Genomic DNA, 13,612 nt, shown 5'->3' with positions numbered 1-13,612 from the left:
TTTGGGTTGTTGTGGCCGTCTGTGCTGTAGAGGACATGAAAGGGCCGAGTAGTCTCTGTCTCGTCCTGTGTGACCAGACACAATAGGCTAAAAGAGGCAGAGCATACTTCCTCCCTGGGGTTTGTTAATGGCTGCTCACCTTGAAGAAATGTTTCATTTAAATGATCCCATTTAAATATGCTGCTCTGTACAGTGTTTTAGTCCAATTAAGGTTAGGCCAGGAGGGGTATATAAAGCCACTTAAGCACAAACTTCCAGTGGGAGACTCATTGTTAGCAGTTTGCTGCAAGCTCTACTATTTCAGTTACTTTTCAGCTTACTTGCATCATGGTAATTTTCATGTTACGCCATTATTTTATTTATTTCTAATTTTATTGTTGTTATCTTTTGAATCCTATGTTCCTTGGCAATTTTTGGTTGATAATAGATGACACTTTGCAATGATTGGCTATTAACAAAAATGTACAAACAGAAAGAGTCTATCAAATGTAATAAATACATCTCACAGTTCCTCATATTGTGTAGAGTTTTAAGTGAATGAAAGTCACTACCTTATGAAAGTGGATTACATGTTGTTCTGCCCTTTGTTGTTGACTGCCCAAACTTGCATGAGCACCTGATGTTGAAATTTGAAATCACATTTTTCTTGGTGTTTTCAACAAAATAGGTTCAGCAGCAGAGAGAGGGAGATATATGAGTGATTTCATAAAATAAAAGCTATGCTCAAAGGTGCACTTCATTCTGATTACAGATTCCAACTTTCATGTCATATATGGCCTGCACCATCTGTTTTTTTTGGGGGGGGTGTGATACTTTTTTTTTGTTTAGGCATAGCTTTTAGTAATGCAACCATGAGTGAGGCACGAAATATTTTTGCTGCAATATTAAGTAAACAAGACGTTATCAACACCCTGCGTAATGCATCTGCTGTTTAAAAAATCTGAATAGGAAAAAGGAACCCACCCCTCCTCTCTAGTCAGTTGGTTTCATCCAAAAGTGACGATCGGACTGTATGCACGGACAGCCGAAGGATGGAGGCCTAGTGAGCATCAAAGCCACCAGCCAGAATGACACTGCAAAGATCCAGGAATACTTTATGAAGGTGGCCCCCACAGATAACCTGCTAAGTGAGACCCTTGGGCAGCAGAACCCCAGTGAGGAAGAGGAAGAGGGACAGTCATTGAGGGACAAGCCCCTGCATGACATGTACCACCAACTTATAGAGGAAGTGGCTGATAAAGAAAATATAACAGTGGCTGGAAAAGGCTGCATTGAAAGACAGCACGGAGGCACTGATTATAGCTGCAAGACCAGCCCCTAAGCACAAGATCAATAGAGGCCAGGACCTACCATACAAGAAAGGACCCAAGGTGCAGGCTGTGTAAAGATGCCCCTGAGACAGTACAGTACATCGCAGTGGGGTGCAGCAAGATGCAGGCAAGTAAGGCCTACATGGAGTGCCATAACCAAGTGTCTGGCATAGTGTTCCGCAACCTGGGCTGAAAGTCCCAGGGTCAAAACAGACAACACCTCCACAGGTGGAGGAGAAGAATCTGTGGGACTTCAAGTGGTGGCCATTCAACCAGATATTGTGGTGTCGGACAAACAGCAGAAGAAGGTAGTGGTGATAAATGTAGCAATCCCAAGCAACAGGAACATCAAGAAGAAGGAACATGAGTATACTGCTGATCAGGCTGTTATTTTGATTATAAGTGGTCCATGTTAACAAAGCTAAAGAACCTTGACTACAATGTAAACAAGATCTCACTAGATTATTAGCACCTCAAGCACAACCAAAGTCTCTATGATGGTTCAACTTGAAGTCAGTTTAAATGTTCTTCAGGATAACATTTTGCAACAAAACAGCTGCCACAGCTGATGAGGACAAAACTCAACACCAGCAGCAACAGATGACTTTACATTTCCACAGTATCATAGTGATAGATAGTGTGGCTGCTTTGAATGCTCATGTTTAATTGTATAATTCACTTTTAAACAGAAGTATGTAACTGTGACAAAGTCATGATGCAATGCCAAGTGGAGTCTTATCCCAAGAGCTTTGCACCAGTTCTATGGATCAGTTTGGCGTATTCAGCAACATAATGTTGCTGTTATTTATTGTAGTAGACCACGTGTCTGTCAACATGAGGATATCAACACTATGACTAGAAATGAAAACAGTACAGATAAAAGCCCTGCAGCTTTACAAAGTAATATCAGCAGAACCAAGGTTGACATTTAAGATTTAAATCTTGTTTTTAATGATCTAGATGATGAATGGCCACTTCATCACAATGTCAGTAGACAAAGGGGAAAATGCAGTTCTAGTTCAGAGGAGGTGTGACTTAAAAGCTGAACAAGACTTCAACAACAGTGCAGAATGACTTCTGATTATAAATAAACCAGGGCAAGGGGGCTGGTCCAGTCACGCACCAGAACGGGACTTAATGAATGAATGACTACAAGATCATTAGCAGCAGCTTTTCTGTCCTCAGCACTGTACAGAGCACAGCAAGTAGCTCAGGGTTTGGGGATGTGGGCTTAACAGTTGAAGCAGCCAGCCAGGTTACAATAAGCTTCTTTGGGCTGCAGTGGGGATTTGGCCTTGAATGATCCAGAGGTAAATTGTGTTCCTGAACTCATCCAAATCCTCGCAGTAGAAGTAGTAAAGCATTAGAGCTGTTCATAGTAGTTGAAGCCACCACTGAGTTTTAAACATTGAAAACATTGAGGAAAACATCCATACAGAAAAGTAGATTTTCTTCAACACAGCAGCTCACGACTCAATCTTTGAACTATACATAACAAAAAGAAAATGGTATTATGTATTCTCTAAGAAGTGAACACTGTAGAAGTTGACAACACTTAACAAAACTAAAGCTTACAGCTGCATAATGTATATTGCCAACGGCCAAACTAAACCCAACTACATCTTTCAAAAAGCTTAAAGGGGCAAAGAAAGGCCAAAACTTAGAGTGGCATCCATCCATTGAAAAGTGTCATCCTGTATCACGCATACACAATTTGCATGATGATGTGGCACGCGTCCTGATAGCTTCACAGCTAAACAGGAAGTCAAAAGGATATATTCAAAGCAGTTCTTCGATGGTTTTACAGGTATATGTGTGTGAGAAGTATGACTCAGCCTGTGATAACAGCTCTATTTCTTCCATGGCTGAGGAGGAGCTATCCACAGTGACAGAAAGTAACCCTGATGATGTCATCAGGATTATCCTGGCTTGGATCTTCAAGATTACTTAAGATGTATCAAAGAGAGCCTGTGCTAAAAAGTAGAGGCAAGAAGTTTGAAAGATGTAGGAGGTAAGAAATGTATACTTGTTGCATTATGGAAAATGTAGGATTCAGGTTTCTACAATTTTGACCCAAATTAGAATACAAAAGTGAGTATTTGTGGACTCTAATGCTCCCATTTTTTAACTGTTGGATCCTGGACATTTTTGACCGATACTTAAAATGAAAGTGTGGATATTATGCACTGTGTTGCTCTCATTTTCAACCATTAAACATTGGACATTTTGACCCAAACTAGAAACCAAAAGTGAGAATATTATGGACTCACTTACAGTTTTTAACCTTTCATTCCTTCATAACCCTGATTATAAGCCTCCTTCAAGTCCCTCAATTTATCTATGTACCAGACATGTTCTCAATCCTCATGTCATCAAATACAGATGGTTTGTCTCAACTGTCTTAGTTGCTCTACTGCGTTTTATCCCAATGGATTCAAAAACCTCTGTTTATTCCTGCCTGGCACATGGTTTACCTGACTTTGGTTGGGCTTAGACCTAGAAATTTAGATGGTTATGGCCAGGGGCGTCAGCTTTTATAGGACTTGAACTCTGGTATCTGGGAGGGAGTTCTTGCATTAGTTGGCCAAGACATTGTACTCCAAACTCAACCTTAACTGTCTTGGTCTTTCTACTATTCATTTTAAGAGTAGTTTCTCAAAGTGTCTTTTATTGCCCCACATTGGCTTGAACTTCCTTTAGTTAGTTAATCTCATGCAGACACTGGAGGCTACCATGATTGGCTGAGAGAGATGGCAAGGGGGTGGGAAATGGTTGGTATATGACGCCTTGGGAATGAGAACTGTCTGATGTACTGTATCACACTGGTGGAGTACCCATTTAATTTAAACTGGAGAGGGTTTCATGTCTGATTGCCAAAGTTCACCACCCCAAGAAGCTGCTGTTTCTCTTTAATTGCTCTGTATCTGAGTATTAAAGAAAAACTGTCAAAGATTATCCAGTGAACATGGAGCGCAGCAGGAATGCCTCAGACTTTAAGTTCAACATTGTCTCTGCAGTGTTTATTCAGAGTCAGTCTCAGAGGACTCAGTCCAAAGAGAACTGTCATTCTGTATGATTAAGTTGGTGCTATATGAAGCCCCACCCAGGGGTACGCTGTAATCCTGAATGTGCACCTCACATTGCATGGAATTACTTCTCTTGAGCTGTATATCCCTCTTTCAATTCTGATTGAAGCGTATATAGTGTAGACGTCCATCTGTTGATCGGCTCTCCAAGGGAAGGCAGGGGGAGACAGGCAAAAGAGAGAGACATAGAGGGGAAAGAAAGGCAGGGAGATAGGGACTGAGAGTGGGAGGGAGGAGGAGATAGAGTTATCCGTAGTCTCATTACGGTGGGAAATGTGAGGGTCCCGATCCAAGGGAATGATGAAGGACTCTGTGGAGGAGGCCTCTGAGAACCAACAAAGGCGGCTTTAGTTTCACTGGCAGAATGCATTTGCATAGCTTAGAAGCCAGAGCGTCTGAACCGGGGCTCATGAAAAGAAACCCCAGCTATTGGTTGGACTTCAATGCAAACGAGAGGGAGGGAGGGAGGGAGAGAGGGAGAGAGGGAGAGAGAGAGAGAGAGAGAGAGAGAGAGAGAGAGAGAGAGAGAGAGAGAGAATGCAGTAAGAAGTTCTGATTTCAGTAGAATAACACATAATCAGATCAGGAACATCTGCACATCCCGTTGAGGTTGTCACTGACTGTCTTCGATGGAACTGGAACATCGTGAAGGCGGTACAAGCAGAGGAACATCTCCACATGATCACAGGAGTCATGTCTCATTGTAGCAGTTTGATATGTGTGTTTACTGTGCATGCACTTTTGCTGTCGAAAAAACATTGGACAGAAATGCCAACCGAAAATGGTTAGCAGCTTTTTAAGAGCTTCAATTCGCTGTATTGGGGGAGCAATAACTGGCCAACACAGATGAGCACAGGTTGAGGTAATAGAGCAATCTCCTGGAGAAAGGTGGGTGTGCGTTTAGTGAAAGTGATGAGAGGAGAGAGAGACTTTCAAGTGCAAAAAAAGGAGAGAAAAAGACAAGGAAGAGATTGGTAGAGAGAAAGTTGATCAGACGTTGTACTTATAGTGGTGCCTCTCTTTTTCCTCTGTGGCCTGGAGTCATGGAGGGATGACTAGCCTTCATCAATCCTCTTTAATGACTCTGGCAGCACCACTTAACACACTAGTATGTGATTTCTTCATTACTACATCATGATTCCACCATTTAGGCGGCCAGCACGGGTGCCTGCCAGTGCTCTGAAATACAAATATAATCAGCAAAAGTGTCATTTTCTCAAACTCTCTGATACTTCTGTGTTTGGGTCAATTTGGAAATTAGTAGAGGAACGTGATAACTGAATGAAATAGACTCTGGAATCTAAGAAGTGCAAGTTCACAGGAATGGAGTTAACTGGGGAAAAAAAATAAAAGAACATCCAGAACTTTATTATCTCCGATTTCAAAGATTTTACAAGAGCAACGATTGCGGCGTTTACCCTCTGTAAAACCTCTTGTAAAAATCTCCCACTCAAAAGTTACCAGCACCTTTAAGGTTGTCCTTTTGCAGCCCTTATATTATTCAATCACACACCCACTGCCTTTCACCTGTGGCGAACAAAACTCCATTTCCCTGACTCTCCCTCCTTCACGTGTCAGAACCTTTGCTGAATACAAAAGGAAAAGCAGCACAACAGGCATGCTAATGTTTTGCCACCATCAATAATAAATGTTGACTTTTGAACCTTGTCAATACATTTCTATTCGGAGCACCTCCCTGGAGCGAAACATGCTTTAAACATGAGGAACAAACAGGAAGATTCATAGGAACATGATCTTCATAGTTTGAGTCCATAAGCCTCCTATCTATGGAAGCATTCCCTGTTTCCAATATATACAGCAGCAGGAAGAAAGTAAACCCTCACTACACTGGAATAGGTGAAAAACTGGAGGATGTGACTGCGCTTGGGGGAATTTTCTTTTTGCACAACATACAAGCGCAAACATTGACAGTTAAATGCTCAAACAATTCCATCTGCTACATCTGCCTCTTCTTTTTCTTCTACTGCTGCTATACGAGTGCACACATTCTGTTTGCTGTATGTGGCAACTCCACATCAAGCATTATGGGATATGATTCCCTCTAATGAGCTTGGATCCTCGTCTGCACGCATGTTCGCTGCAGCATGGACAGCTTGCTCGCACCAAGAATCGGCAGCTTTTGATCTGACATTCATGTGATCAGTTTTGATGTTTAGCATCATGCACATCTCTGTTGAATATATGAACATCTTGGAGATGCTGATTTTGTGGATAAGGAGATTGACAATGATTTCTTAAGACATCAATATTTAATGAGTGGTTGTGCCCTCGGGCTGAAAGCGTAGCTGAACATTCCAAACAAACTAGCATACGAATCGCACACTCCTGGAGAGTGTTTAGAGGTCTGAAGATTAGAGAAAAGGTGGTGGTAAAATATCTCTGCAACAGGTGTTTGAAGCAGAGATATTATAATATGAGTAACTCTGCACATATATGAGCAGTCATGCAGCAGTGGCCTTGACATCTGCTGTGAGTTATTATCCCATTCACCTCCCCCCTTCTTCACCAAAAAGGAACAGATAAAATCCTAGCGCATCATTGGTCAGGTGCTCACAGTAACCTCTCATTGCTACAGCATCCCTGCACACACACATATACACACACTGCAACAAGGATCTTTTTTAGTACTTGGTAACGGCCTCTGATGCACCCTACATATCAACTTGACCTCACATTCTCCCCTTGCTTTGGTCCCTGTCGACAGGTCAGGGACGAGCACCTCAAGGTTCCCTCCATGTCCCAATGTTAGTGCACACAAATCATTATTTCTCCCCCACACTACTGCTGCTGGCTGCAGTGAGGATGACAACTCATATGAGACATCATCTATGCCACTGGTTGCACAAGCAGACAGGGGAAAAGACAGAAATGTGTGCTTGTCATTTGTAAGAGTGTGTGTAAGGGAGGGAGAGACAGAGTGGCTCAGACAGATGGGAATAAGGAAGAGGTAGGCACCAGATGATAGTTATTCATGCCTGTGCATACTAAATGCCACAGCTCAACAGATTACAGTCCTAATGACATTTAAAGGAACATGTGAACTAATGTAAGACAAGTGCTATGTCAACCTTTCCAATGATGTATATAAAGAAATATGTATGCGAGTGACCAGACTGAGAAATCCAGCAGCTTCTGGTGTAATAACCTATGAAAGTACCAGACTAAATTTAGACTATGATGGCTGATGGATTGGATGAGAAAAGGGAGCTGTGCATGATTGGCTACACATGCATTTGCTGTATAACCTCGGGGTCCCTGACAACATTTGGAGCCCCTCACTCAAACATGGCATCAGACATGAATCTGCAGCCTGACATGGGTTAATGATGCATGCTGTATTTATCTTTTCTTTTTGGGTAACAAGTGATGATTCATGAGCAACCACTGTTTTACAAGGTCATGATCACGTTTGCTTTTCAGCAAGATACAAATTGCACACACTCACCGTACACTCCCTGGCAACGGATGCCCTCCACGATGAGCGCCAGCAGCCCCCAAACACAGATAATTAGATCCATCCTCTCACGTTAATCTCTGCATATCCAGCGCTCAATGGCAAGAAGTCCTCTCCGAGGCGGTGAGACTGAGGTGCATAGACACAGCACTGATCCAAATCAACACGTCGATTGATTAAAGTCGTCAGTGTAATGGTATGTACGGTCGTATCAGGGAAAACACTCAGGTAGTGATAGTTTTGATGTCCGCTGCCATGGAGTCAGAACGCGAAGCGCTCGCGTCGCAGATACGACGCCGGAGGATGCGGGGAGTGGGCTGCAGAGAGCCCGGCCTTACATCAAGCAGAAACCTCTCCTCAGCTCCAGGTGGGTGTCCCCCTTTGACTCAGTGTGTGTCTTGACTTTAACGAAGACCCTCGAGGCGCCAAACAGACAGGGCACCCTGATACTGTCGATTACAGGCAGATGGAGCCTTGGTGCCCGCGTGCATAGCTCCTCAAATCCAGCTGTGGTCAAGGCTCGCGCTGTGGATGCAGCTCCTGCTGCTGCTGCTGCTGCTGCTGCGTGGACGAAGCCATCAACTCCGCTTAACCAAAACACACCACCAATTCTCACCGTTTTTAACCTTACTGGCGTTTGAAGTCTGCTGTTGTGGAGGCTCGTGCGCTCACACAGTCACATCACGACTGCACCTCGACGCGGCGCGCTCGACTCATCTCTCCCAGATAACAGAGGGGAGGGTCCAGATCCAGCGACGGACGGGTCCTTCACAGCTCCTCGGTGATGTCCGCTGTTGTCTCGGCGTTATGGGAGCACTTTGTAATGAATTCACGCGACGGTGGGAGCCGGATGTGCCCACCGTGGAGCCAGTTCGAGCATCAGTCACGTTGCGCAATACGTGCTACGGAAAAGCGAGTGGCACCGCAAACCGGTCTGTGGCTACGTCAAGAGGTGCGTGGCTTCAAGCGCTCATCTGTATGGGAAGCTTCGCTCAGCGTCAGGAAAGAGAGGCATGAGAGGCGCAGCTGCTGGATGCTGAGAGAGAGAGAGAGAGAGAGAGAGAGAGAGAGAGAGAGAGAGAGAGAGAGAGAGAGAGAGAGAGAGAAAAACATTGGAATTCAGGAGATCGAGCTTTGACAGACCTTTGCAATCAACACCAAACACACAGTCTCTCCTCCTGTCTGCTCATGTTTCACCGTGCCTCCTTTATCAGACAGGCAGGATGAGCTGCTGTCTGTCATTCATCTGGTACATCACATTTCTTTGGTTTGAAACAGGGAGATGTCTGTGTTAGTCTGTCCTAGCAAACACTGCTGTTACTTCTGCTACTGCTGCCAAGGCCTTCCTGTTTTTGCAACTTTTTAATAACACAAAGCCCTACATTTGAAACCTTTAAAAGGGATCTGCATACTGGTTCCCTAATGGGGTTCATATTTATCCTCCGGGAGCCTGCTGGCAGTTCCAGGGGGCATCTTATAAATGTTAAAGTCAATTTTGTCGTGTTTCATCCTCCCATGAAGTAGTGACCAGAAACATCCCAATAAAACATGAAGGAAGGAAGGATGACTCTGACCACAATGTTTACCTCACCATGGTCCTGACAGCATAGCGTTGACTGATGGTCATTGATTCAAAGTAACTTTATGCTGCAAATGTAACCTTCAGTTTACATCTCTCTAGAGTGTTTCTTTCTGTCAGTACCAGAAGGATCTTCAAGTTGGACAGCAGCTGTTTCCTAGCAACAAAATTCAATTGAAATGGTTGTAATTAACATCATATATCCCTTGAAGGAGGGAGAGTTTTTTTCTTCGTTTTTTGTGTAAATTGGCTGGAATGTCATTACCCACAGTATGAATCCTGATAAAACTTTAAGTAAAAAAAATCAAGAAATAATTCTATTGATGTCAAGTCATGTTTGATTGAAAGTTATTGTTTTAGCTTTTTGACTGAGTTTTAAAAATGCATACTAAGTTTAGAACCAAAACTAGATTAATTGCTGCAACATTTTCTGGTACTTCATCACTCAAATAGAAGCAGAAGGTTTGGCAGTCTGATCAACTTCTCCTCAAAACTGTAGCATCATGACAAGTAATATATCAAGTGTTGGGTGATAATCTTACTTTCAGTTATGTCTTCAAAATTGTAAAAAAAGAAGTGTATTTGAACAGACATCCACTATGTTTAGAGGGCCTCATGTCTTCAGGAAGCTGGGAATCAGCTGGAGAAGTGCCTCTTTGAGCTACAGTGGGTGTGTTGGCGCCCTCTACAGGGCTCAGTACATGAATCCATTACCATCCATTCATCAGGGGTTAGACCCAGTTTGTGAGCAGGCTTTAATTTTGATTGCTGGGGCTGATTGTTTAAAATGGAAATAAAGATGACATCATGAGTGTTTAATTGTCTCGTGAGATTTCCATCTGTGTGATTCAGCTGAGAAGTCAGTATCTGAACCTAAGATACGGACCTCGGTAGGACTGGGGAGTAAAATGAATTTGAGGGAGTTAATATTTTATATATGCTATTCTAAATTTAATTTTAAGAATCTAAATGATTAATCTTGTCCATCCCTTTTATACTGTCATTAGTGCAGTGCCCTTGAACACTGGAGTGGTGCAGTGAAGACAGAAACTGTAATATTTAACATGTCTTAGATCTCATTTTCTGCCAATAACTGGCTTCACTTTATCTCAAGGAGTGTGAAGTTGAGAGCTCTGTAGATATATCATCTCTTTAGCTTGGGATGTTTAACTATCTGTCTCATCAGCCTCTCTGTGTGGGAGTATATGAGTCAGTTTTAGCAGGAAAAAAGTGGTCCTTTCATTGCTAGACAAATAATAGAAAGCTACATTTGACAAGTTATTTAATACTGACGGTCCACTTGAACTGAGCTTCTTTTGAAACAACTTGCTGCCTGAGGCAATAGAAGCTGTAGGACTTATGTTGTCTACTTTTTGTGAAAATTCTTGATACAATCGGATTTTTACTGACTTCAACTCTCAGACAAGGTGAAAAAAAATCAATACGTGGGTAAACATTAGGCTGTCTGGATTGTTAGGGAACACTTAAGCAGTTTGGACATGAATATAAGTCAGTCTAGTGTACGGATTCTCTCATGGACTGCATGTATGAAGTCAGGGCAGCTCGTTCATTTCAAAAGTTAGGCCAATGAAGAAGTGTTTTAAAAATTCATGCTGTGCAATCGCCAGCAGGTGGCAACTCCACTAGTTACAAAGAGTAGTCAGATTGAAACCAGATGAAAAATTGACCAATCTTCTAAGATAGGTTATTACATAAGGAGTAGGGTTTCCCAACAACTTTATGGAATCAGTCACTGGATTCCAGTGATCTTAAGGGTGTCAAGTAGCAAGATTTTTGTTGGGGTGGTATCATGGTGACATTTTGAGTAATATCAACGATAAAACTGAGTGTGCTCGGGTGTAACCAGTGCTTCTCCAGACATGTTTGGACAGGGTTGTCCAACTGGGTCACTAATGCAGGGGTGGCATGAAGTATGAGTGCAACCATGCGCAGACACACATATACACAAATTAATGGTATTTATTTACCCTTTCTGTTATAGCTACATATCCACTAACCACTAAAATTGAAGTTTCTTACAGATTTGATATTCGTGTTTATCATTTTTTAACTTGAAAAAGTGATGCAGCAGAGTGGCAACATATGACTCTTCTGAGCATTTTTTTAATGACTGAAAAAGACAATGGTTGTTAAAAGTCACACAATAAAGTAATTTAAAAAACGACGAAAAATGTGCCTATGATTGTACGGTATGTTTGACAGTTTGTTATTGCGCAGGAGTTAGCTTGCTATTTCGAATTCACTAATTCCTCTTTCTACAGATGGAAGTGTGAACAAAATAATATGTTACACATTTAAATAAAAAGAAAGTAGCTGGCAGCCTGTTGCAACAATGTTCAAACTGATTGGATTATGAAATTAGTCCAACCTCTGACAAATTCTATCTTATTGATGTCGGGGGTGGCACACCAGATTTCAAGAAGCGCCCCTGGGTGTACATACCTTCATTGACAAAGTGATATCAATGTGACTTTTCATCTAAAGCAATTTAAAGCCATGCGGCAACAGTAATGTATTGATGCATTGCTCTTTGGTCATCCAACAGGTCACTTCTGAGTCTAAAATAAAACCAAAGGTGCCTATGGCCAAATTGACAAACTCTACATTCTAAAATCAATGGGTTATGTAGTGGTAGCTTCACTTACACCTTTAATAAATCTATGGTTTAGTCACATATAGTGTCACTTATCCACCACCTGCCTGCTGCTTATCATGATGTTACCATTACATCAGCCATCCAATATGGATGGGAGCAGGAGACCACTGGGAGAGCTTAGACTTTAACTCCTCATCTGTCTTTTATGTATACCTCTGTTCTCAGCTTCTCTTTCTCTCTCTGCCTTCTGTTTCCTTGTGGAATATACTACTACCCTTTCTATCAAGGATGCCTAATGCTTTTTCTGTGAACTGACATTGCAGGGAATGCAATTATGGAGCCCAGTGTGATTACAGTGTCTGCATGTAGCACCATAAGGGGGTTATAAATATAATATACCCTCTTTACTATTGTATTTGGAGCTGTATGACATTTCACTAAATGTATTCAGTCATACAGTGCGCAAGGTGTTAGATATGCTATGAAACAAGACAATGTGGCATTTTGGAAACCTCTCTGGGCTTTATCGTCAAACCCAGCAGACATAGATGATGTCACATTAAATCATAAGGCCAGGATGAGCCGGGGAGGACGATGTGTATCGATGGTTGTCTATATTTCGACCAACAGTTCCGGGGTCTTTCAGCCCCCAGAACTCCTTTACCCTGAACTAAAAGGTTCTGTGCCCACCATTGTTGTCTGCGTTTCGACTGTTGGGCCGAAGCCCCGGGTAGATTGTGCAAATCAGGCCAGTGACATACGGAGGAAATAAAAAGTAAATGCACTACACCACCAAACCAGTAGAGAGCAGTGAGTCAAAGACGAATGCCATTCATCACAGAGGACACTGCAGAAGAAGAAGGACCGGCAGGTATCACAACAGTTAGCCTGTTAGCATGAAAGAGACTCAGCTCGCGCTGTTTCAGATCGTGCTATATTTCATCAGAGATGGATTCACTGAATCAACACGTGAGAGGAGATAAGCGTGAGTAGCAAAGACGTTTCAACACGGCTTAAAATCCTTTTTAACTCAGAAAGCCGTGGCAGAGATCGCCAGTGTTTTGGTTTAAACAGCGACCCTGTTAACTGCCAACTTTCAGCCGGATGCATCCCTCATAAATGTCTTTAGACGATCATTAAATATCTGATGAGGATATTGAATCTTAAAACTCCCTCTGTGTTTCAACAACTGTGTAAACTCCACAAACACTGTTACATTCAGCTGAAGGTCTCCAGTTTACAGGGTCAAGGGTTTTAAAACCGTAACACCGGGAGAGACGCATTTGCGGTGGGCTGAGAGAAGACTTCTGTTACAAGCTGCTAAATCAAGAGAATCACAGCTTCTTCTTTTTAAAAGTACACACACATACAATAAAGATAGAACAAATAAAAACAAATTAAAGAAAGAGAAATCAAGTGAATCACAGATGTGTGTGATGTTATTGTGGACGAAGGGCAGAATAAAAACACTGCGGTTAAGCTACCAATCAGACACGTTCAGCATTGCAGGCCCTGCCCCCCAAAAGTCCCAGGGGTTTTTGAAAA

The 13,612-nt window shown here is 42.4% G+C and overlaps 1 protein-coding gene across 5 annotated transcripts in view; it reads right to left on the bottom strand.

Moving 5' to 3' along the window:
- Positions 1–13,612, bottom strand: part of mdga2a (MAM domain containing glycosylphosphatidylinositol anchor 2a) — a 351,098-nt gene that overhangs the window by 208,022 nt on the left and 129,464 nt on the right. For all 5 annotated transcript variants that reach the window (XM_034699300.1, XM_034699303.1, XM_034699302.1 and 2 more), the window contains exon 4: positions 7,863–8,907. In XM_034699300.1, coding sequence (XP_034555191.1) covers positions 7,863–7,935 — 73 coding nt within the window. In that variant the 5' untranslated portion in view covers positions 7,936–8,907. The remainder of the gene's footprint in view (positions 1–7,862; positions 8,908–13,612) is intronic.

Source organism: Notolabrus celidotus, chromosome 13, assembly GCF_009762535.1.
Source record: "Notolabrus celidotus isolate fNotCel1 chromosome 13, fNotCel1.pri, whole genome shotgun sequence".
NCBI lineage: Eukaryota > Metazoa > Chordata > Actinopteri > Labriformes > Labridae > Notolabrus > Notolabrus celidotus.
The sequence above is the reverse complement of the archived record's forward strand: the minus strand, read 5'-3'. Positions and strand labels throughout refer to the sequence as shown.